Source organism: Rhea americana, unplaced genomic scaffold (assembly GCF_003343005.1).
Source record: "Rhea americana isolate MKP2758 unplaced genomic scaffold, rheAme1 scaffold_128, whole genome shotgun sequence".
NCBI classification, from domain to species: Eukaryota; Metazoa; Chordata; class Aves; order Rheiformes; family Rheidae; genus Rhea; species Rhea americana.
In genome coordinates, this window is record NW_028185350.1 from 2,601,822 (window position 1) to 2,624,364 (window position 22,543).

General features: G+C 41.8%; 2 protein-coding genes across 2 annotated transcripts in view; one reads left to right on the top strand and one right to left on the bottom strand.

Moving 5' to 3' along the window:
* RNF10 (ring finger protein 10) overlaps window positions 1–20,407 on the top strand; it is a 25,659-nt gene extending 5,252 nt beyond the window's left edge. The window contains exons 2-17 of the mRNA XM_085326195.1: window positions 6,167–6,369; window positions 7,385–7,584; window positions 8,705–8,795; window positions 9,827–10,011; window positions 10,087–10,223; window positions 11,815–11,975; window positions 12,487–12,615; window positions 12,768–13,026; window positions 13,254–13,387; window positions 14,553–14,670; window positions 14,998–15,099; window positions 15,645–15,779; window positions 16,460–16,557; window positions 16,784–16,844; window positions 17,009–17,167; window positions 17,981–20,407. Coding sequence (XP_085182321.1) covers window positions 6,167–6,369; window positions 7,385–7,584; window positions 8,705–8,795; window positions 9,827–10,011; window positions 10,087–10,223; window positions 11,815–11,975; window positions 12,487–12,615; window positions 12,768–13,026; window positions 13,254–13,387; window positions 14,553–14,670; window positions 14,998–15,099; window positions 15,645–15,779; window positions 16,460–16,557; window positions 16,784–16,844; window positions 17,009–17,167; window positions 17,981–18,057 — 2,249 coding nt within the window. The 3' untranslated portion in view covers window positions 18,058–20,407. The remainder of the gene's footprint in view (window positions 1–6,166; window positions 6,370–7,384; window positions 7,585–8,704; window positions 8,796–9,826; window positions 10,012–10,086; window positions 10,224–11,814; window positions 11,976–12,486; window positions 12,616–12,767; window positions 13,027–13,253; window positions 13,388–14,552; window positions 14,671–14,997; window positions 15,100–15,644; window positions 15,780–16,459; window positions 16,558–16,783; window positions 16,845–17,008; window positions 17,168–17,980) is intronic.
* Window positions 20,408–20,828: 421 nt separating this feature from the next.
* On the bottom strand, window positions 20,829–22,357 carry POP5 (POP5 ribonuclease P/MRP subunit). Its single transcript, XM_085326191.1, has 5 exons — window positions 22,317–22,357; window positions 22,088–22,230; window positions 21,867–22,016; window positions 21,216–21,299; window positions 20,829–21,031 (listed from the first exon to the last, which is right to left on the bottom strand). The coding sequence occupies exons 1-5, from the start codon at window positions 22,334–22,336 to the stop codon at window positions 20,925–20,927; spliced, it is 504 nt and encodes a 167-aa protein (XP_085182317.1). The 5' UTR covers window positions 22,337–22,357; the 3' UTR covers window positions 20,829–20,924.
* Between the last annotated feature and the right edge of the window lie 186 nt (window positions 22,358–22,543).

Below are 22,543 nucleotides of genomic sequence, written 5' to 3' on the forward strand. Positions count from 1 at the left end.
GCTCCTCGGCCGGCAGCAAAGCGCAGCAGCCCCGTTCCGCCTCGGCCGGGCCCGCCGCGGGGGAGCCTAAGCCCAAAGGCGGTAAGGGCCGGGGCCGGTTCCCGGGGCGGGGGGAAGGCGCCGGCGGTGGCGGCCCGGCTCCCGCGGAGCCCTCGGGTTTCAGCAGAGGGCGCGGACGCGGCTGGAGCGCAGCGGGCGGCGCGGGACCCCTGGAGGGAGCGTCCGGGCGCCAGAGCTGAATGCGTGGTGAAGCTGAACTTCTTGTCAGGTTGTTTGTCTCTTAGCTGGGTGTTGCCAGGCTTCATTCTGTGTCACTGCTTAGTTTTACTTTCTTTTTCCTTCCTCTTCCTGGCTTGTGCTCTGTTCTTCTGTCAGTTGTGGCTTCTATCCCCTTTTGCTGTATAAGGTTGCCTTTTTTTTTCCACTTCCTTCTTCCCTTTTCTTTCTTTTCTTTCTTTTTTTTCTTTTTTTTTTTTTTTTTTTCCTTTTTCCTTTAAGGATTTATGTTTCATTCCTAATAACATGGGAGTGTCCAGCTTGAGAGACAAGGCTCTGATGTCATGGGCAGTGGCAAACATATTTCTACTATCAGAGGAGCCTTAACTTTATTCTAATTGAGTATGCTTATAGCCTTTCCTGTGTGTTGTACACAGTATTCCCCTTCCAGACTGTATTTCAGTAGCCTGCTTCAGAAGAGTGCAGAGTGAGTTGTGTGTTGTTTGCCCATCTGGCCTTTAGAATGAAGTGCTACATCTGTCACTGCAAATAGCTTGTTGTGCTGACATAGCAGTTCTTGACTACCCATTATGCTGCCTGTCCCYTATCTTTTAAAGGTAAGTCGTAAGCCTCCGCCACCTCTCTAAAGCTGATTGGGAGCAGAGTGTTTCTGGCACCTTTGCTTCCCTCCCCCATAAGGCTAGAAGTGGAACAGTAGTGTTTAAAATTACTGGTTTTAGTCTGGGAAGTACATGTGAGACTGTCTATGGTAATGGTGGTGTAGCAGTCTATACTTAATTTCCTTCYTCCTTAGTGGCTTGTTTCAGTTGTAGTACTTAGTTTCTGGGAAAGTAGTAATTTATTTCATAATGCGTTAATAAAAGCAGTATTTTGAAGATTTAACTCCTTTCTGGACTTAGCAAATGCACTTGGACCCCAAGTGACAAAGTGTTACATGCTATTCACCTGTATTAGCCAGTCTCCCACAAGATAGACTCCTGGAATGTGGCACTCCCACAGCTTGCTAGATTACACCAGAACTGAGTGATTATAGTAAGTTTTAACTTTAAATCCAGACACACAAAAGCAAGCTGCAGTCTGCTTTCTTTAAGGACTCCTAATTCACTTGCAAACATTTCTGCGTCAATAACGGAATTTGACGTGGGGCTCTTCGTATTCCTAAATGTTGTTCTTATTTTCAGTGGTAGTCTCATTCTTCTTCCCTCTAATAGATGGGTTGATGGAAATGAGGGAGAAGGAATCGCATGATAGGTATGAAATAGTCCTTAGAACCAGATTTCTCGCTTCAAATGCAGTAACAAAATATATAAACTTCAGTGCATGTCTTCTAAAAGGCAGTGTGAAAGGCTAGCAGACATGAGGTCTCCTGTTGTTGAGGACTGGCTGTTACAGTCTTGCCAAGAGATGCCTCCTTGTATAGCTTGCTTTTTAGCAATATATGATGCTGAATGGAGGATTATTTTTAGAATATAAACGTACTTCAATCAGGAGTTGTAGATGGTCTGTCCTGTGGCTGGTATACCTTCRTGTAGAATAAACAGTATCTGAAGTGAGGAAGGAAATGCAGGACCTGTCATTCCACCCCACCCCCAAATAAAGGAGTTATGTAGTAACACTTGTGGGATGCCAGATTTTATAGGTTTGAAACGATGTCATGTCACTATTAAYGGAGGAACGTTGAGGAGATTAAAGCCTTATGTGTTATACTTTTCTGCTTTGATAACTAATTTTAAATTAAAAACCCACTTTTTCTAAAGACCTCTTATTAAAAAGAAGCAATATTTGGCTTGATATAGTTCTGCTTCTAAGATGTTTKTTTCTTAACTGTGTAGTGGGTGGGAAAGGGAGACAGAATGAGTTGCTTCCTCTATGGTATATCAAAGGGAMGGGGGGATCTATTTTAGTAGGAATTGTATGGGAATTACTTCACTGAAGGATACTGRCAACTAAAATGAGAAGGTTTGTTTGGTTGGATTAAAAGAAAGAACCAATAATCTGAGCCTGTAGGATGCAGTAGTACTAAATAGTGGGTATATTTTGGTAGCCATTGCCTGCAAGATGCTGGCATGTCACCAGGCAGGATTTCTTTTTCTGGTTCTTTACCAGCCTTGGAATGGCATGGCAATGTGTAGATGCTGTAGTCCACCCTATTTCTGTCCTGTTTTCGGGACAGGTAGAGGAGGMATTTTAAGAATCTTGCATCTCTTGAAATGGAAAGCATTCTTAATGGACTTTAGGTTCTCCCCAGAAATACTGATCTTTTGTTGCATAAGTGACTTTTGCACTGATAGTCACTGGATTTAGCTTTCAGTCAGGCTCTCGTCATTTAGGTGCTTTTCTGAGTTACCTGTTGTTAGTCCAGCTGAGGAAGTGGAAAAGCGGACATTTGAAYCTTATGGTAGCCTCTCCTCTTATTTTCTTTACAACACAGCTTAAAACAGGCTAAACGGGATACTGTAGRCTCTCGTACTCGTGGAATTTGCATTCCAGCTGTATTTGCCACCTTTTGAACTCTACTCCAGAAAATAAATTCAAATGTTTCCAAAAGAAAAGTTTATTTCAGTTATATTAGGGCTTTAGCATGGGTCATGTCCCATCAGGATGCGGTAAAGGACCTAASGGACAGTAGGCCTCTTGTTGAATTTCTCTGCGGTCTTTGAGACCTGATTGACAACACCTGAGTGTTCCAGTTTCTGCCTTCAAGTTCCTGCAGACATTCCTGGGCCTTGCTATCATGGTATGAGCATGCTTAGCTGGAGTGCTTGACCTCTGGCTCTCTGACATATTAGCCTCAGCAGTAGTAATAGCCCGGTGTGTTTTCATGTAATTACACTGGGGCTGCTCTTCCACACAAAACCACTTTACACAATACAATTGGTTTCAACACTACTCTGCTGAAAAGAACAGGCGGACAAAGGCGGAAGGAGACTGTGTTCCTCACCCCAGCTGCAAAGCAGTCCTGCAGCTCCAGCATCCTTCTAGCCACACAGAGCTGCTTTTAGTCYTGTGAAGGTGACCTCCCTGTTGGAAGGAGGTGGATCTATGGGGAGAGAAATTCTCTAACAGCATGTAGGGCCCAACAGGAGCAACAGCAGATGGTAAAGCTTGCTTCTCAAAGCCAGGAGTGACTTAGTTCCCAGTGTTACAAAGCTCTGTTTTTAGATTATATAGACACTATTTTAGCAGTCTGTTTTCTTGAATCATAGGTAGACAGATATTCTATAGGTTAGGTCCCATGCAGAAGGCCTGAGGATGCAAGTGAAGCCTAAGTGCCTCACCAACACTGCTGTTCTCACTTGTTTCCGCTTTGCTTAAAAAAAAAGGGGGGGAGGAGGGGCGAGAGGGAAGAGAAGCCCACAAATCCAAACCTACCCTATTTAAAATTGGGAACTAACTAGAGAGGAAGGCAGTGAAAATCTTCCACTTTTTCCCTTGCAGGACAGTGGCTGGCTCTCTCCTGCTCTTACTGGGAATGCTAGGATGGATGACACAAAGCAGAGACCTCTCTGATGTGCTTGTTGAAAAGGCTGGAGGAATAGCATTGCTGAGTTTCAGGGAAAAGTAATGTTCCAGTTTAAAAACTTTTTTGTTGTTGTTTTTCTTTTTTTTCTTTTTTTTTTCCTTCCGAACTCTTGGTGACTCCTAAAGGAGTCTGTCTGAAAGGRCTGCAGTGTGACAGGAATGTGTTGACAGCTGAATGACAAAAGTGGTGCCTTCAATGATGACTAACTTGATTAAAACTATAAGTGTTAGGAAATTCTTGTGTCAGCTGTAGGTATGAGATTTGCCTGGACAGTGTAAGGATTTAAGAAAACTCACTTCAGACTGAACTTAATTCWCTTGGTTGTTTTTCTGCAGTTGGTGATCAAAGAGAAACAGCAAAGTTGTGCTGAGCCACTAGGCACGTGTGCTTCTAGAGTGTTCACTGCAGTTGGAAATTTAAGGGGACAGTTGAGCTCTAAAGTAAAAAGTTCTGCATATGAGTAACTGTAGTGGTACAAACTTCTTCAAAAGGACTTAATTTTTGACCAGAGACTCAGTGACGTGGACTGTAGCTTCTTCCCTGCAAACACTGTTGAAAAAGTTCTATCTAGGTAATCATTAAGCCAGGCCTGGTCACACCCAGAGCACTTGGCAGCTTCTGGTGTGGTTTCTTTTTCCTGATAACACTCTTAACAGTGTCCTGTTAGCCTGACCTGCATTAGAGCACTGCAGACCAGAGGAATAGAGCATGTAATTGAATTGTCCGTGTGTGGTGTCAATGGAATTGGTTTAATTCCAAACATGTCTAGACCTGGCATCCAATAGCAGAGTAAATGACCAGCTCTGATGACAAAGTTTGTCATGTGATGTGAAAGCAGTGGTAGTGTCTGGTAGCTGGAGTTGCAGGCAAAGACTGAGGTCTGACATACCCAACAAACAGCAATGTGGTGTTTCGGTGCTGCACAAGAAATGTGGACCTTCCAGTCCCTCGTGTCCAATCCCTTTCTTGAAGGGTGGGAGAGTAAATTAATAAAAAGTGAGACTGTGTGAGCTGTCTCACTCCAGCTGCTTTAAATGCTTGGATAGATTGGAAGTGATGCAAAGGAGGGGTAAAACTGGAAGCTCTGGTAGTGAAAACTTCCTATATGAGAGTAACATGATCCTGAACCATGATGGAGTATTTTTCTCCCACGTAAGACTTCTGTTTTAAGGGGTGAAACAGGCTATGAAATGGGAAAGGGAAAACTAGTAGGCATTTATAAAGTGACTGGCATGAAAAGGGGTCTCACTGGGCCTGTGGAGTTTAGCTCCCAAGCTTAACAACATAACTCTTCTACAAAATAAAATTTACAGCAGTTAGTGTAAATACTAGCTTAAGTGATAACTAAGCAATCGGTGTCCTCAAGGCAGCCCTGATCTTATGTTAAGACTTAGTAATATCCTCATGGCATTCATCATCTGGTCTAACAGTTTAATGCAGCAGCTGTCCAGACTCCTCTCTAGAACCTGACTGGTCTGTTCTTGCAAGCTGGAGTTCAGTAGCTCTTTGCTTTGTGCTTTTTACCACTGTTTCTGTGTTAGAGCCAGTGGTGCACTTGGCACACTCTCAGGCAAACAGTCCTTGTTGTGTGGGTTGGTGGACTTAGTACTTGGGTATGCGCCCTGTGAGGCGAAAGGTGTTGGCCAGTCACGGTAATTGATCAAAAATTGGTCAAAAGTTGACGTTTGGCCTTGTAGGAAAAAAAAAGGGTGTTTTGAAATAGCTGGAACTGTTGTCTTCTAAGCATTGGGGGCAGAGTTGATTGAAAATGGGCCATGAGGTATGCAAAGTAGGACCTCAAGCCAGATGCAGGCAGCAGTGTTTTCATGGGGAAGGGTATATGATAAATTACATGTTTTCAGAAAATGGACTGAAAAATGAACCAGCTTCTTGTTGATCAGCTTCTTGTGATTGAGCGTGAAGATGTGGTTTTGGTTACCTGAACTTACCAGAAAATGTGCTTGTGTCTGGTGAATTACAAAGACATTACAAATATTWATAGTGTGGTAATACTATCCTTATCTTACATCTTCAGTTCTTTGTTTGAAACACTCTTTTAAACACTTCAGCCCTCTTAGGCTCAGTAAACATATTGAATTTAGAGGAATAATTCTAAATCTGAATAAGAAAATATAGTCATCCTAATAAGGGATAAAACCTAGCAGCTAATTCTCAATTACTTCTTAACCAATTTTTTGAACAGTAACAGCAGTGAAATAGTTTGTGGGTTGACAGAAGTATTCTTATGTCCTGGATAAACACAAGTCTTTTTTAAAGAGTGTTCATACCAAATGATTCAGGTGAAACGTAACTCTTGTCTTTGAGCTGTAGGATGACTGATATGCAGTAGATGCAGTTGAAGATCTATGCGAGGCTGCTGGTCTGATACTTGCTTTTTTCTTTCAGATGGAAAGAATGCGAATGGATCCAAACAACGTTATAATCGTAAAAGAGAAACTTCATATTCAAAAAATGAGAACTTTTCCASTCAGTCCCGTCGCTCCAATTCACAGAAAAGCAAAGCTTTTAACAAGATGCCCCCTCAGAGGGGAGGTAGTGGCGGAAGTGGCAAACTTTTTAGCTCTTGTAATGGTGGAAGACGAGATGAGGTGAGAATTATAATGCCATGCCTCCAAGGCCTTCTCTCTTGGGACCAGAGGATCACTCTGACCTGCCTAGATAGGTCTTCTGTATTCGCCCCTGGGCTGGGAAGGGAAAGAACAATAAGAGGTGATAACATCGTTGAGATGCCAGATTGAGTGCGATCAAAACAACTTTGCAACAACAGAAGAGGAGTGCTCTCTGCTCTGAGAGATTTGCAATAAAAAGAACAGTAAAACTAGTGGAAATTCTGTCTGAGGAATGGGTGACTAGACAGGCCGTGCACATACCCCTTTGTTGAAACAAAGACCCTTCATGAAAATACTTAGTGATAGAGTTTCTAGTGTTTAAAAGTCTGAGGTGATTTTTGTCTAACTACTTGAGTGTACAAACTTGCATGTGATAGTGGTATTGGGAAAATAATCAGGTTAGGCACCATCTGCCGTGAAGATGGAGTAAAACCAGATTGAGGCCTCTTATGCTGATGTGGGTGTAAATACCATAGATCTGTGTTTTTTCCTTGATACAGAGGACTGTGATTTTTCATTTTTAGTGCATGAGCAACAATACTCACATAAAATGCTGACTGTCAGATATTACTTGCTATCTCTGTAAAATTCTCATTTGTTGTTTCATTTTATGAAAACTAGAACAAGTGTAACCTGTGTAAATGGTAACCACACTTGTGTTACTGGCCATCTAAAGGAATATTGTTAGGATTTAAGCAACTTTCTTCTGTTACTGTTTTTTAGGTTTTGTCAGCTTTCACTTGTCGTTATGTAGGTTGTTTTTATAGTCTCCTCCATTTGATCGGTGTGGGGTAAGAGCACTCAGTTCTAACTTTCAGATTCTCATGCACTTCTTATGCTGCAGTATTTGATTTGCAGAACTGGAATGGGAGAAGGTGAGTGAGTGGGTGCTGTGTATTCTCTGCATAATCATTGATGGGGACGAGGAATCAACTTATATTGATGCTTTTGCAACGAATTCTGGTGAGTTCTAACAAATGTTGTTGTCTCTTAGGTAGCAGAGGCTCAACGGGCAGAGTTCAGCCCTGCCCAGTTCTCTGGCCCCAAGAAGATTAATCTGAACCATTTACTGAACTTCACTTTTGAACCCCGTGGCCAAGCAGGTCATTTTGATGGGAATGGACATGGCAACTGGGGGAAAAGGAACAAGTGGGGACATAAGCCTTTCAACAAGGAGCTCTTCCTACAGGCCAAGTGAGTGGAAGACTAGTTAGGGCTCTTAGGCTTCTACAGAGATAGTAAGGTTTAAGGAACGGTCAGTCGAGGTATTCTGTTTGATCTTGAATACTTGCATTGACTGTTCCAAAGTGAAGTACCTCTCTAATGTTTTTAGCGGTAATAACTGTGTTTTGCAGATAAAAATCTGTGAAGTTGTCATCTTTGCCTGTTGACAAGATATCTGGTTGGGCAAGTTCTTTAACTGCAGACCAGTGTAATCTTCTGCCTTCCACTTGTAGAATGTGGTAGTCCGTTTCGGAAGACCTGTGTATTTCTGTCATGAAAGAGACAAACTTTTGCCGCCCCCCCCCCCAAAAAAAAAAAAAAAAAAAAAAAAAAAAAAAAAAAAAAAAAAAAAAAAAAAAGAAAAAAAGAAAAAGAACTAATATGTAGAGATGATAGAGGTAGCAGTCACTGGATCAAAGCTGAACTGAATTTGAGTCCCAGAAGCAATTACTTATATGGGTTGTAGTTCTTAAACTGGTGACTGTTTCAAACTGACTTAACATGACAAGCCTGTAGGTATATATTATTAACCCAAATTAGTAACCCAAATGAAGATAATTACACTGATCCACTGGCAGAAGTGCTTTTAACTGGAAATAATGGTCATTTTCACTGCCATCTGAAGTGTGTTCAGGACTTCTTGTGTCTGATCATATTGAAGATAAAAGCTATTTTTGGCATTAGTACTTCTGATGTCTTCATATTGATTTGTGGCTTATTGTAGTGAATTCTTTTTTGTAGGAACTCCAATGGTCCTAATCTTTGTGAGCATATTCTTTCCAGAGTGGATTCTCTGTTTTTAATAGGTCGCTGGTGGAGCTGGCTGTTTCTTAGTTGTTTTTGGAAGACCATTCTGCCTAGCTCACTCTGTAGTTAGTATGTGATATTGTGTCTAACTGAAATTGGACACGCATGTATTATGGGAATCTAGTCGTGAATGTAACTGAGTTTTGTTGGTAGAAATTACCAACTGTATCCAGTAGTTTTTTACTGGACAAAGAAGCAGCTCTTTTGAGAATCCTGTGGGATGGTTCTCAAAGAATTTCTAGAAACAACTGAGTGGATCATCTGTCTCTTTGCCTTTCCCCAGCTGCCAGTTTGTTGTCTCTGAAGAACAGGACTACACAGTCCACTTTGCTGATCCAGATACCTTGGTCAACTGGGACTTTGTGGAGCAAGTGGTCAGTTGCAATGGGCTAGATTTTTTTTTTTTTTTTTTTTGAATCTCGTCTTTAACTGCATCTTAATCTCTGTGGTATTATGTAAAACTCAGCTGTTACTGAGCTTGAGGCCTCTTCTGTCACTCCCACAATACTTGGAAAGATCTGTCATGGAATATATTATGAAATACTTTTCATGACAGGAAAAGAGAAGTGCTAAAATCTATTAGGAAAATTAGCAGCCTCTTCTTGCTTTCGCAGATGGGAGCTCATCAAAAATAGTATCTGACATTCTTCTGTAGACTTAGTCCTTGTGATCAAGATATTAGCAGAAAACTTGGGCATGAGTCCATGGAAGAGGACTAGAGTATGTAGAATATTATTCTTTGTGTAGGCAGCCCATCTTGCCTAGCAACAAAATGGAAAATCTCCTGCTAATTGTGGTCAGAACTTTGGGTTACCTCAAGCAGAAGCATCTAATCTGTCAAGGCTAGTCTTGGTGTAGACTGTACCAGCTGGAGGGAAAGTATGTTACTGTTACCTGACCGTATGAGCAAACTGAAAAATCTAGGTGCTTGCTTACCTGGCAGTCATTTCTCTGGACCATACAGATGCTAACAAAGCATCTGATTAAACTTGGGTGTTCATGGAAATGGGTAAGTTAAACTTCTCAGTTGAGCAGACTTTTACTGTCTTGTTTGCCTAAGTGAGGTGGCAGCAAGAATTCATTTGATGCTTTCTCAGTGTATGRTTTCAGGTGGTGATGATGCTTGCTCTGAGAGATGATGAATTAGAGGAAACTAACTAATAAGACACTGTTGAACAGAGTTTTTTTTAATGTCACTACAATAGAAATACCAGATGGATGGCTTTTGAATGTTGTTCCATGAGCAGAGTAAAAGTGTTCCTTTAGTTTCACTCAGTGTATTCAATTTCTTGGTAAATAAGCAGAGACTAAAGAGCTGAAAGATTAAGAAGTTAGTGTAGTCTCACAGGTGGCTTAGTTGCTGTGCTACAGAATGACTTGTACTGTTCTTCTCGTGCCATTTCAGAGAATTTGTAGCCATGAAGTGCCCTCTTGCCCAATATGTCTGTACCCACCTACTGCAGCAAAGATCACCCGCTGTGGGCACATCTTCTGTTGGGCATGTATCCTTCATTATCTCTCCTTGAGTGAGAAGACATGGAGTAAATGTCCTATTTGTTATGGCTCTGTTCACAAGAAGGATCTTAAGAGGTGAGACATGGTCTTTATTAAATGAATGTTTCTAAAATGTTATTTTACCCTACTAACCTTCTCCTTGCATTGCAGTGTTGTTGCTATGGAAACACGTCAATATGCAATTGGTGATATCATTACAATGCAACTTATGAGAAGAGAGAAGGGTGTTCTGATAGCGCTGCCCAAATGCCAGTGGACGAATGTGGTGCAGCCTGTTCACGTTGGAGGTGAGTGTGCCTGAGTCCTAGTGATTGTAATGCTGCTTGTAACTGTGACTAGGACAGTGTGTAGAGAAGATTTCCCATAGCAACRCCTTGCCGTCACCTTAACATAGATCAGGCTACAAAGCATGARTTTTAGCAGCTGAGAAGCTTAATGACCACTTCTTAATGATAAGCCTTCCACCCACACTTTATTTTTCCGAAGACTTTAACTTGTGTACTGTTTCCCTTCAAGTTACTGCACTTTAAACTGCTGCCTTGTCAAACTCTGTTAGTAGTCTGGTGCATATTTTGTGTTGCACGGTTACTGATATGACTATTACTGGTTTTATTGACTCATCAGTGTGTTTTTAATTTATATATTTCCCCCTTCTGATTTTGCGGATTAACAAAAAAAAAAAGTTTGTATTCAGAGAATATTTAAAAGATGTAATCGTCAATAAGCTTTTCATCACCTTCACTTACCAACTAAGATCTGTGGATGAATGATATGGGGAAATGTTTAAAATTATTATAGATCTATGTTTATCTGTTGCCTGATTTCTTCAGTTTTTCTCACCCAAGTAATGTGAACAAAATGGCATCAGCGTATGTGTTAGTGTCACTAAAATTTTGTGACTAAAGAAATAACTTGACTCAGTGTTGCTGTTTTATGAACTGCCTTGGCTCGCTTCATTTTTAGAGCCAAGTTTGTGAATGACTGTATGCATTTAAGCTCCCTATAAAAAGTTCAGTCCCCTAACTCATAATGGATATTCAGCATGCAATATGTGTGCTTGTAAGTTCCTCAGTATTTGAAAGTAATAGATTTAATATTTCTTGATTTAAAACAAACAAACAAAAAAAAAACAAAAGAAAAAAAGAAAAATACTGTATCTGAGATCATTTCAAACCCAGGAGGTGTGGTGTTAACTGGTTGACTGTAGGCAAGGCTTTTAAAAGAGGTTGGACACTTAGGGAAGCAATGAATATATGTACTATATTAGCTATTGCACTACGTTTACTAACACAGAGTTTACTGTGCCAGCCTTCAGGGTAGGCTTTCTAATAACAAAGACGACTACCTTTTGCTGAATTCAGGTGTAATTCGTCTTGCATTTCTGCTGTGCTTTCCATGGGAGACTCAGTAATATTTTGTACAGATTTTTTGATACATAAGTATGTTTGGATACATAAGCTGTTTAAGCCAAAACAGAGGTTAACTTTGCAAAACATTCCAACTACAGTATTCTTGAGTAAATAAAGAAGACAAGAAGCTACAGACTGTGTTGTTTCAGGAAGCTTTGACAACCCAGGGTGTCTTGAAGGTGATGCTTCTGCAGAAAACAAGCTTGAACTTGATTTTTGATGCTTAGCAACTAGGTGGTGAAGTGGCAGGTAGAAAGTGGCAGTTATAGCAGGCTTTTGGTACCAACTTGTTGTGGATGGTGTAATGGTACTATGCAGAGTCTGTATTAAGCTGTTGCTAAATGTTACCTACTCTACAGTGGATTACCTTACAAAATTGAGCACTAACAAAATGTCAGAAGAAATAACAATACAAACTGGTGCCTCTGCATGAGGATATTAATGACTTGATGATGTTCCTTCTGTTCAGATGAACAGCACAGCCAGTATTCAAAGCTGCTTCTGGCATCCAGGGAGCAGGTTTTGCAGTGTGTGATTCTGGAGGAGAAAGCGGCGCTATTAAGACAGTATGAGGAGGAAAAACATACTCCAGAGGCTTGTTTTATTGAGGCGGCTATCCAGGAATTAAAGGTGAGAACCTATTTTTGTGTTCATAGTAACTTCATTTTTGATAGCATGCCAAGCACTTGTGTTCACCATTGTGTGCAGTGTTTGTATGYGATTATTCTGGTCTCTGGATATAAGTCTTGATAGAGACGCTAATCTTTAGACCCCAGGTATCTGGCATGGTGTTCATGATAGCAGAATGACAGAAGGCTTCTTCCTGAGTGGTGTTCCTTCCAAAAACATATTAGTCCTATCTTCAGAGGAAGCTGGGTTTCCTTTTGTCTCAAGTATGGCAATTTCTAGGATAACTTCTTTAAGACATGCATGAACAGACCTGTAGAATATTCCTTTTCAACCCCTGCAATGTATGTACTTTCCAATATTGAGAAGACCTTTTCTTCAAGAGTCACTCTTGCCACAGATAGCATATAGATCTATGAAAACTCGAAGTACAGGACAGGCTAAAAGTATTTAGGATGGCAGTCTCCTGCRGTAAATAGGAAACTGAAATGTGCTCTCTTTGGGTAACCTGTAGGAGCGAGAGACAGCACTCTCTGTTGATCAGGATAAAAACAGTGGCATTGCTGGAATTACTTCAGCTGTTGAGGAACTGGTCCTAGAAAGCTCCAAAGCTGCAGAGCCTGCAGTTTCCCAAGAGAAAAAGGTAGGTGACATCTCTGCTCAGATCTTGTTAGTATCTATTTCTGTCACTTTACGCTGYGGTATAACATGAACTGATTCTAAAGATGGTTGCAGAGATGATTGTCTCCTGAAGGAGGTGATATGGTACTAACTGTATGCTCTCTGCTGTAATAGTGTGGTGTGGAGTATCTCTCGGCATTTGACGAAGAGCTTGTGGAACCCTGCTCTGATCTGGCAAGTTCTTTTCCTCCTCCCTTGGAAGCAGAAGAGGCAGTGTTGGACGAAGAGGAAGTTCCCGAGCTGGACACCACAGGAGAATCTGATGAGAACGCTATAGCAGAACCAAATACAGCTGAAACAAGCTACCAGGAATCTAAAGATACAATTAGCAGTGGACATCTGAACAACTCTCCTTTTTACTATTTCTATCAAGGTCAGTGCAATGAATTTTATAATCATGGCGAAGGAGATGCCTCCTTTGAGATTCTTTTGGAGAAAGACATTTGTTACTTTATTAGATACAGCTAAACTCTGTGAAATGAAATTGCTATGTCCTCAGAAAGGAGCTCTAAGTTTATTACTAGTGAATGAAACTAGGATGGGGAAGAGGATATTAAAAATTAACAGGCAAAGAATGAGTGATGATATCGTGTCTTATAGCGGAAGATGGGCAGTGTATGTATCTTCACCCTGTGAATGTTCGATGTCTTGTTCGTGAATACGGCAGCTTGGAGAAGAGTCCAGAGAAGATAACTGCAGCTGTAGTGGAGATAGCTGGCTACTCAATGACAGAGGTAACTCTTATTTTTAATCAAAATCCCTTATTTTAGCAAGTTAATCACTGTGGCTGTCAGGTAAGACTTGCCTGTTCTTGGTAATAAGAAATAATAACTGACAGGTGCTAGGAAGGTTGATCCAAAATAGAGACACTGGCTGGAATCCACTTCATCCTGTGAAGGACATCTGTGTAAGCTGCAGTGTCTTGTGGTAGTTTATGATAAGCAGACCACAGTCTAGCTTATTTTCTCCTCTTCAGCGTTAGAAAACTTACTCCTAAGAGAATTGTAAACTCAAGATTGATTTACTCTTAAAGAAATAAGAAAAAAAGTTCGAAGTTTCTTCTCACTTAAGGCTGTAGCTAACTCACTGCCTTTCTCAACCCAAAGTAGCGTTCTGACTCTGTTGAACCAAATAGCTTTTTCTGAATATTGAGGGTTGAGTCAGGATGTTATGTAGAGCAAGGTGATGGAAAACAAATTCAGTGTTTGAGATAGAAGTAGCTTTAAGGCACTGAAGGGGCTTAAGGCATTGAAATTCTAGAAGAGGGGGTGGCTGTTGGGTTCCTTTATCTAGGATAGAGATTGTAATAAAGAACTAGCATGTCCAGTAACGATTGCACATAACTCTTCAATCATGGGAAGAATAAATGTGCTTGAATAAGAATGAGTGCAAAGAGATAGTAGACGCTTTATGTTCAAGTTTTTCTGCTCTAATAGGAAAAATACAGGATTTGGCTTGTTGTTTCAGTCTAGCAAAGTGGTAGTTGGTGATCAAAAGGATTTCAGTGTAAAAGATAAATTTAGTCTAATGTAAGAATAAATGCATCATGGGAAATRGGTATAAAACTAAATCTTCAGCCTATCAAAGAAGCAGCATTGTAGACTTTCGCTCCAATGATGCAAGTGAGAGGGAGAAAGAGCAAGAAAAAACAGTAACCGAGTTGGAAGCTGATGCATCCAAATATGATTACAATGTGGTCGGTGGTGATACTGGTGCATTTGGTTGTTGTAGTTTACAAAGTAATTACTGTGTCACTGTTCCTGCTTTTTTTTTTTTTTTTTTTTTCTTTTTCTGTTTGATTTGATGACGGGCAAGTATTCTAGCTCCATAAGCCGTATCTTGCTGTGGCAGCTTCTAACCTTGTTGTGACTAGGTATTTACTTATTTTTCCTCCCTCAGGATATAAGACAACGTCATCGTTACTTATGTCACTTGCCCCTCACCTGTGAGTTTAGTATATGTGAGCTGGCTCTGAAGCCACCTACCATTTCCAAGGAGACTTTGGAGTTGTTTTCAGGTTGGTATTACCTTTCTAGTAGGCTCTGTGTCACTTTTAGGATGAAGGGAAGTAGCTCTTATCCCTTTATGGCAGAAGAAAGAATGTAAATAACAGATTTAGTCCTCTTGCATCAACTGATGACTACTAGACAGAAAACCCAAGTTCAGTTGTGTATAGGATAGCAGTTATGCATAGAATAAAAAAGCTTTAAATGCTTGGAAGAACATACRTTGTTTGTAACTGTATTTGTTACTAACTTGCTATAACTCAACACATTGTTCTCAAAGTTGGAAAACATTACCAAAATCGGTGTTTTTGGTATCTAGTGCTTTCTGTTGCTTCTAGATGACCTTGAAAAGAGGAAACGCCTACGGCAAAAGAAAGCTCGTGATGAACGACGACGTGAACGCAGAATTGAGATAGAAGAAAACAAGAAACAGGGCAAGTGTAAGTCTTGCTTGAGCATAACTGCTGGTTTTCTAGTCATCTTTAGTTGCTGAGCTAATTTCTCAAGGTACAGGATGAACTCTAAGCCTTTTAGTTGTAGTATATAGTTAGAACAAGATTACAAGGTGTTAGAGAACAATCTGAACTTTTAGATTGAAAAATGTAAGCTGTTTTAGTAAGGATATTAAATGACATTATGCGGTTCCTGCATACTTGCACATTTTGGTGGAAAGAGACAGAAGGCATTCCAGGACACAGTGCTCTCCATGACACGTAGCTCTCAGGATTCTTGGTTTCAGTATTAATAACTGTATGGAGTGGAAAGTGAAGAATTAGGGGAAAAAAAAAAGGAAAGCTTAAGAATTGCTTAATTGCTTTCATCCAGAAGCAAGGCTTTTTACTGGTCTCTAAGATGGAGGGTGGAGAGAGAACTTTTGAGCTGACACTGCCTAGAGTCCTTTGAACAGTTTGCATATTGATAGTCTTCCACACGCTGCCTAGTTCTTTAAATTAAAGCCTTTTTTTTTTTTTTTTTTTTTTTAAAGTTTCAGAGGTCCATATTGCTTTAGAGAATCTGCAGCAGTTCCCTGCTTTTACCTCCTGCTCCGGAGAGACTGCCAGCGTTGACCATCGGAGTTTCTGTCTGTCTCCTCTTGGCAAGAGTCCTGTGTTTCAGACAGGTGAGCATCTGGGAGAACACATTCCATCTAGCTCTTGATCATTCTCTGAGGATCTACTGCTCAGGTCATCAAGCTAAACTTTCTTAAAACTGATCCAAGACTTCTTTTCTCCCAGATCACTCACTAGATAATACACCAATAGCTGATACTGCTAAGAGACATTCTCATATTTTTTTGTCTGCTTTTCACTAGCTGCATTTTAGGAACAATATGAGGACTAACTGTAGCTGTACATCTTTTAAATCTTTGCCTAGGCAGAAAAGTTGCATTACAAAAGAGGGAAAATAAAATAAAGGGAGGGAGCAGAAAAATGTGTGCTAGGAAATCACTATTGGCTTTTGTTCTTTCTACCCTCTCCATCTGTACTAAAGTAAAATGAATCTGGATGAGAGTTCAGGTTGCTGTGTGCTCTACCAAGTGTTTTATCTTGCAACTCATAAAAACATTCAGAGATAGCTTGTATTTATTTTTTCTCAGGAAAAACTCCCTTAAATAAAAACATTGAGGAAACATTTAAGAGAGGTCCCACAGCATGACTTGATGGATGGAACTGATGAGATTAAAAATTGTCAGTTACATAATATAATAAAACTCTTGGTTCTGTCTCATCTTGGTAAGCTGCATAACAAATGCCTTTGTCAATGTAAGAGATTATAATTACCTCTTCCTTTCTGCTGTAGAGTCTGTTCCACCTTCACTGTCACCTGCTGCCAGCCAGGTCAGCCCATTGCTCTGTGGGAGCTTTGAAGAAGAGTCTCCCTTCCCTTCCTTTGCCCAGGTAAGCCATGTAGCAGAGTAAATCTTGTGAGAATTGGTTGCATCTTAGTTGGGCACAAGTCTGAGAGCACAATTGCTTCCCCTTCAAAAGCAATATGGGGTAAATCTTACAGAGACAACGTAATATTTCAGCACTCTGAAGTGGTTCCTAGATTTCCTTGTAACGTTGGAGATGTGCAAGATTGTTCTGGTACATGGACTTGATCAGATTTTTTTTTTTTTTGTAGATGTTGAGAGTTGGAAAAGCAAAACCAGAAACATGGTCCAAACCTGTTCCAAAGACAAGAGGTAAGAAAATTTGGGTTTACTACTTTGGGGTTTTTTGCATGCRTCTAAATCTTGGAAATTTTGTAATTTTTTTCACAAGAAACATCTGGAATTTGGGGAGATATTTGCACTGCAAAAGTTGTGTATGGCACTCTTGTCTCTCAAGACTCTTCCCTTTCTTGCAGATGAGACCACTCTGGCACTCCCTGTGCTGGTGGATAGTGATGGAGAAAGTGATAACTCTGACCGCATACCTGTGCCCAGCTTTCAAAATTCCTTCAGCCAAGCTATTGAGGCAGCCCTCCTGAAACTGGACAAGCCGTCCACGTCCGATCCTTTATCAGGTAAAGAAGAGAGGGAAAGAGAGGAAGGAAAACTTCCTGAAGTGAGAAAACTAAGTATTTCACTGTCTTGTGGAAGAACTGAGAAGAGCATTTAGGGGGGATCGGAATGGGCTACAGAACAGTTCTGTACAGTGTCAGGTTGTGAACTGGTTTCTGAACAGCTTGACTGGGGCTTCTCTTAGCTTAAAGTACCTCTCTTCTCAGTGGAAGCTGAGAAGATCTCCAGCTAGTAAAGAATCCTAGTAAGACAAAGATGGCTTTTGGCCAGTAGTCACTTTAACCTCTAAGCATCGTGCTAGCTGATGAAGCTAACTTATAGTGCTCAATTCTGATGTTTACAGCTTTCAGGTTGTGTTTGTAGCCTGCACTGAATGATAGGGAAGTAGGGGGAGGGGCTGGGAAGTCAGTGAAAGCAAGTGCTTTATGAACAAGGATGAAAGTGGTACTTAACCTGAAAAGCAAACTGCTGCATGCTTACTGTCTCCTATCTGCCGCTGTGCTGGAATTATTGTAACCACTGAAGTATGTTTATAGCTATTGAAAGTAGTGGGAACAAATCGTGCTGAAGTTCTCTATTTGATGAGAGGGGTCTTGGGAGGTCAAAATGTGACTAAATGACAATAGGGTTGTGTGATGGAGTCTGCCTTAGTTTGAGTCTGTTTTTTTAAGTTAAACTATCTGGTGCTCGGTGAGTTGTATAAGTGTCATAGCCGTGTAAAAGGTATTTTGGCTAGGGAAGACTATTTTTTTTTCCTCATGGAAGGGGAGTGTGGTACAGGAAATGAATGACAGTATGATTTTATTTCTTCACAGAGGAAAAGGGAGGCAAGAAAAGAAAGAAACAGAAGCAGAAGCTACTGTTCAGCACCTCTGTTGTTCACACAAAATGATTCTGCTATCCAAGAGAAGTTCCCTCTCCTTATGGTTTTCTTTTCATTTTTGCTTTGTTTTGCTGCTATAGTTTAAGTATTTAAATTTGAACAGTCTAAATCTGTGTTTTCAGGGCTTCTAGGAGGTTTGGGGGAAAATATGGAAATGTATGTCAAAGTAAGATCATCTTATTCCAGCTTACTTGGTTTGTACTGAAACAAAGTTTTGAAAGAAACAACTTGGAGAACATTCAGTCAAGGCCTCTGGCCTGTGCCCAGTAAGTTCTTTGGGCCTGATACATAATATGAAAGTGTGTACAGCTGTCTGGCACTGCCAGAGTACCATAGTATTGCCTAAGTGAAGAGGCAGAGAGCCTTTGCTTAGAAGTATTTGTGGAGAAAAGTCCATCCAACTGTGGCAGTAGTACTGTTTCAGTAAGGCTGTTACACCGCTGTCTTTAGAAACGGGTTTCTGCTGCACTGGAAATGGGCGAAAGAGCTTCCTGGTTTTAGTGTTAGATGCTGTATCTGTTCTTTTTCTAAAGAGCAAGAATTCCTCCTGTTCTCCTGGCTTTGAAAGATTTAAAGCTGAGGTGAGTGTAAAGCAGAACTTTGGTTTTGAAGTGACTCTTGCTGAATTTCAGTATTTCAAAATGCAGTTTGGCACTAGTGATCGAAGAAACCTCCTGGCTTATTTCAGTTGTTCTACTCTGTATCAGTGTGGGTGAGTGAGGCTGCTTTTCTTTTTTTTTTCTTTCTTTTTTTTTTTCTTTTGCCAACAGTAGGCTACAAGTTYTTTGTAACTTGTTATCATCTGGAATAAATACTCCACCCTAGGGCTCTTGGTAACTAAGCTGAATGATGTTTTGGCACTGGCTGCTCTGGAATTGGAAGAACAATTGATAGTTGATGTCTGTAGGTACTCTTATCCCTGCAGCAAGAGACTAAGAGCAAGAGTCTCTTGCACTGGGATAATGTGCTTGGACTATGTGCTTGGTTCTGGGATGTAAGTTGGTCTGCACGAAGCACTTCAGGCTATAAACGTGTCTTTTCTGGACGCCCTCGTCCTCCTTTTTTTGGGTGGTCTCATTCTGCACTGCTTGTGGTTTGATTTGAAGCTCATGAGTTAAGTGGTGTGGATTTTGTTGAATAAAGTGAACTATAGGTGTAATGCACCAGTGAAGGCCAACAGTTGCAATAAATCATATGCACATATTTATAGTACTGCTATAACCAAACTGTCTCATCAACCTGAAGCATAGTATCACTTCAGTCACATTCAACTTCTGCCTTCCTAGTGACCTATTTCCTTCCAAGGAGCTGGTATAAAGTACAAGACTGATGTGTCTCCTCTTACCTTTAGCTCCACCTGCGCTGACAGTTGTTTTGGGTGGCCTGCCTACATTTGCAAAGACTTCAAATAGTTCACATCCTTACTGTAAGGAGCAGAGCACCCTCTCTCCCTTTGACACTGGCACCAGTCTGAATACAGAAGCCTMGTGTTCTAGACTTCTGTAGTCAGCTAGTCTAAATGCATTGGCTTGGTCTCATTTAGAAGGTTTATGTCAACATATTGATGCTTGATTTCAAACAGACTCACTAATACCTGAATGCTTCCTCAACGCACTTAACAGTGTGTGTGTGTGCACGTGTGAAGCTGCTACCTAACAGTGCACTTCACAAAACTCTGTGTGGCTGTAAACTAGAAGGATGGAGACTGGAGGTTAAATATTTAAACTGCCCCAGAAGTACACTGATAGAAGAAACACTTGCAGAGCATTCTTTGAAGGCAGCTTAATTTCGCACTTGGTCACAACTAACTACACTCATGGAAAGACAGTACAGCTTGTCAAGACAGCACAAACTAAGACAAGATGCCTAATAGTGGTAACACATCTTGGTGTTAATGCTTTAAATGCATAGTGGAAAACTATTGGAAAGAGTAGAAAAGCAGCAAGAAGGATTCAAGTATGCAGTTAATGGTGTTCACAATGCTTTTTTTTTTCCTCCTTACTTGTAGTAGCCATTTTCTGTCTTTACGCCATGGAACATGAGCAACTACTTACTGTCTAACCAGTATCTGTTGTGTTCTACTATCTCTTCACCTTTGTAGTACTTTTTTTTCTTTCTTTGCATTGGCAAGAGAAGCAGAGTAGTTTGAGCTGGTACAACTCACCTCCACATCTCACAGGCACTGGAGCAAGTGAGGGAAGTAATGCCAGCAAAGACGACTGTCCCTTTTGCAGGGACAGTCTCTATTGGCCAGCATTTTCAAGTTGTATCTTGTTTTCCTATGGATTCAAGAGATGCTACCAGCAGCACTACTTTCCTGTAACTGATTGGTATAAACTTAATAAATATCTAAGCAGTATGTGTACTTATGACTTTTATATGACATGGTTAGATGGGTTTCAGACTTAACCACTCTATATTATATTCCCTAGAATCTCTACTCCTGAATAGGCAAGGTGAAGCTTCTGTGACTCAAAACAACATCTCTCCATTTGAAGACAAGGTTAAAAACAAATGTTAATGCTCTCTCTCAAAGAGCAACTACATTCCTTGGCCATGCCAGTTGCCTAAAACTCACTTTCACCTCAGCATGAAGATCATGTTGAGGTGCTACACTTCTTATGAGTAGGGGGAGGTTTGACTCCTGGGTCAAACAGACACCTAACATGCTGAGCTGGAGTAAAGGCATATATATATATATATATATATATATATATATATATATATAAAGTTTATTTAAACACTTGGGGTGGGAGAACAAAGTCTACAGGAGACAAGAAGAGCATCTGTCCTTATATTTTGCTTAGCACAAAGTTGATAATTTCTAACATCTTGACTGCACAAGTCCATGACGGGTGAACAGTAATAACTCGTATTTAGTCTGTCTCTGTGTCATCATCATCATCTTCCTCATCTCCACTTTGGGACTGCTCTTCTGTAAGAGAACAGCTCAGTACTGACTGCCGTATGGCCTGTCTTTCCCCTACAAAAAAAAAAGGGGGGGGGGGCAACAACATAAATTCTTGATCTCTTCACATATGCTAGAATACCTTTAACTTCTGCAGAGACGCATTTCTCAGCTCAAGTATTTAAAAGTAGCCCAGCACATCCTAGGAAACCCATAGGAATTGAGGGTGTTCTTCAGGAAAGCAGCTGGAGTAACTCACCTTCATTTGTGCAGTTTTGCAACAGTGTCAGCAGCTGCCTTCTATTATACTGAATTAGAAATTTCTGACATGTTCTTATAGTACCTATAGGAGACAAGAACAGTTCATAAAAGTCTACAAAACCATCTACTTATTTCAAGGATTTGCTTCATAGCTGCTAGTATATTTTTTTCTCACACATGCACGAAAGAAGTAATGCCACAATTAACAACTTCATTAATAAAAGTGATTAGTATCTCTAACTCTCCAAACCTCACTTCCCTCCCCCTCCACTGAATTTCTAAGTRGTAAAGTAATAATTTCTTTGCCATACATGGCTAATTTTCAGGATGGGAAAGACTCCGTACTTTCAAAATAAGACACACATTTTAAACTATGTTATAGCACTTGCTGCTCTGTTCCCCCCCCCGCCCGATGCGAATGAAGAATTGATCAGAATCAACAGGATCTGAACAATGGGTCTGGGGCCTGTTTCCTAGTTACAGCTGTTAGAAGTGAGTAAGTCAAGGAAACACCAGATGTATTTGTCGTGCCCGGACGGAGTCACACAAGGGAAGAACCCCGTCCAAGCCCTGGGAGGGCGGACGGCGCCCCGCGGCCTCCGGGCGCGAAGGGGAGGCCCGGCGGGCGGTCCGGGAGGACGCCGCTCACCTCCGACGTGCAGCGTGTGGAAGCAGCAGGGGTAGCGCTGGTTCCTGCCCTCCAGCTGCCTCACGAGCGGCAGCGCGGAGCAGAGCAGCCGGTAGAAGTCCTTGCGGCAGCGCAGCAGAACCGTCCCGGTGTAGGCGTTGAGGTACTTCACTGCGGGGCACACGCACGGCTGAGCGCCCGCCGCCGCCGCCGCCCCCCGCCGCCGCCGCCCCCCGCCGCACCTGTGAAGGAGACGGAGCAGCAGGCCAGGCCGTAGTCGCCGTGCGCCCGCGCGATGGCGTCCCTCACGGCGAGGCCCACCGCCCGGTCCTCGATGCACTGCCGGCACCGCGGGTCCTCCGAGACCACCTCGCACAGCACGTACCTGGGGGGGGGGGAAGAGGAGAGGGGGGCGCGGCGTGACGGGCACCGGCCGGGGCGGCCCCGCTGCCGCCGCCGCCCCCGCCTCACCTGTTCTTGAAGCGAACCATGCCGGCGTCGTGGGCCCCGCGTGACGGACGCTGGGCTTAGCCAATGGGAGAGGCGCCTCGGGCACAGCACCCAATCGCCGCCGCGCGGGGGCGGGGACGACGGGGGGGTAGTTTTCTGTGCGCACGCGCGCAGCGGCGCCCCGCCTCCCCGTTCTCGCCGCGCGGTGGGCCGGGGCGCGAGCGCCGCGCATGCGCGCTTCCCCCCCC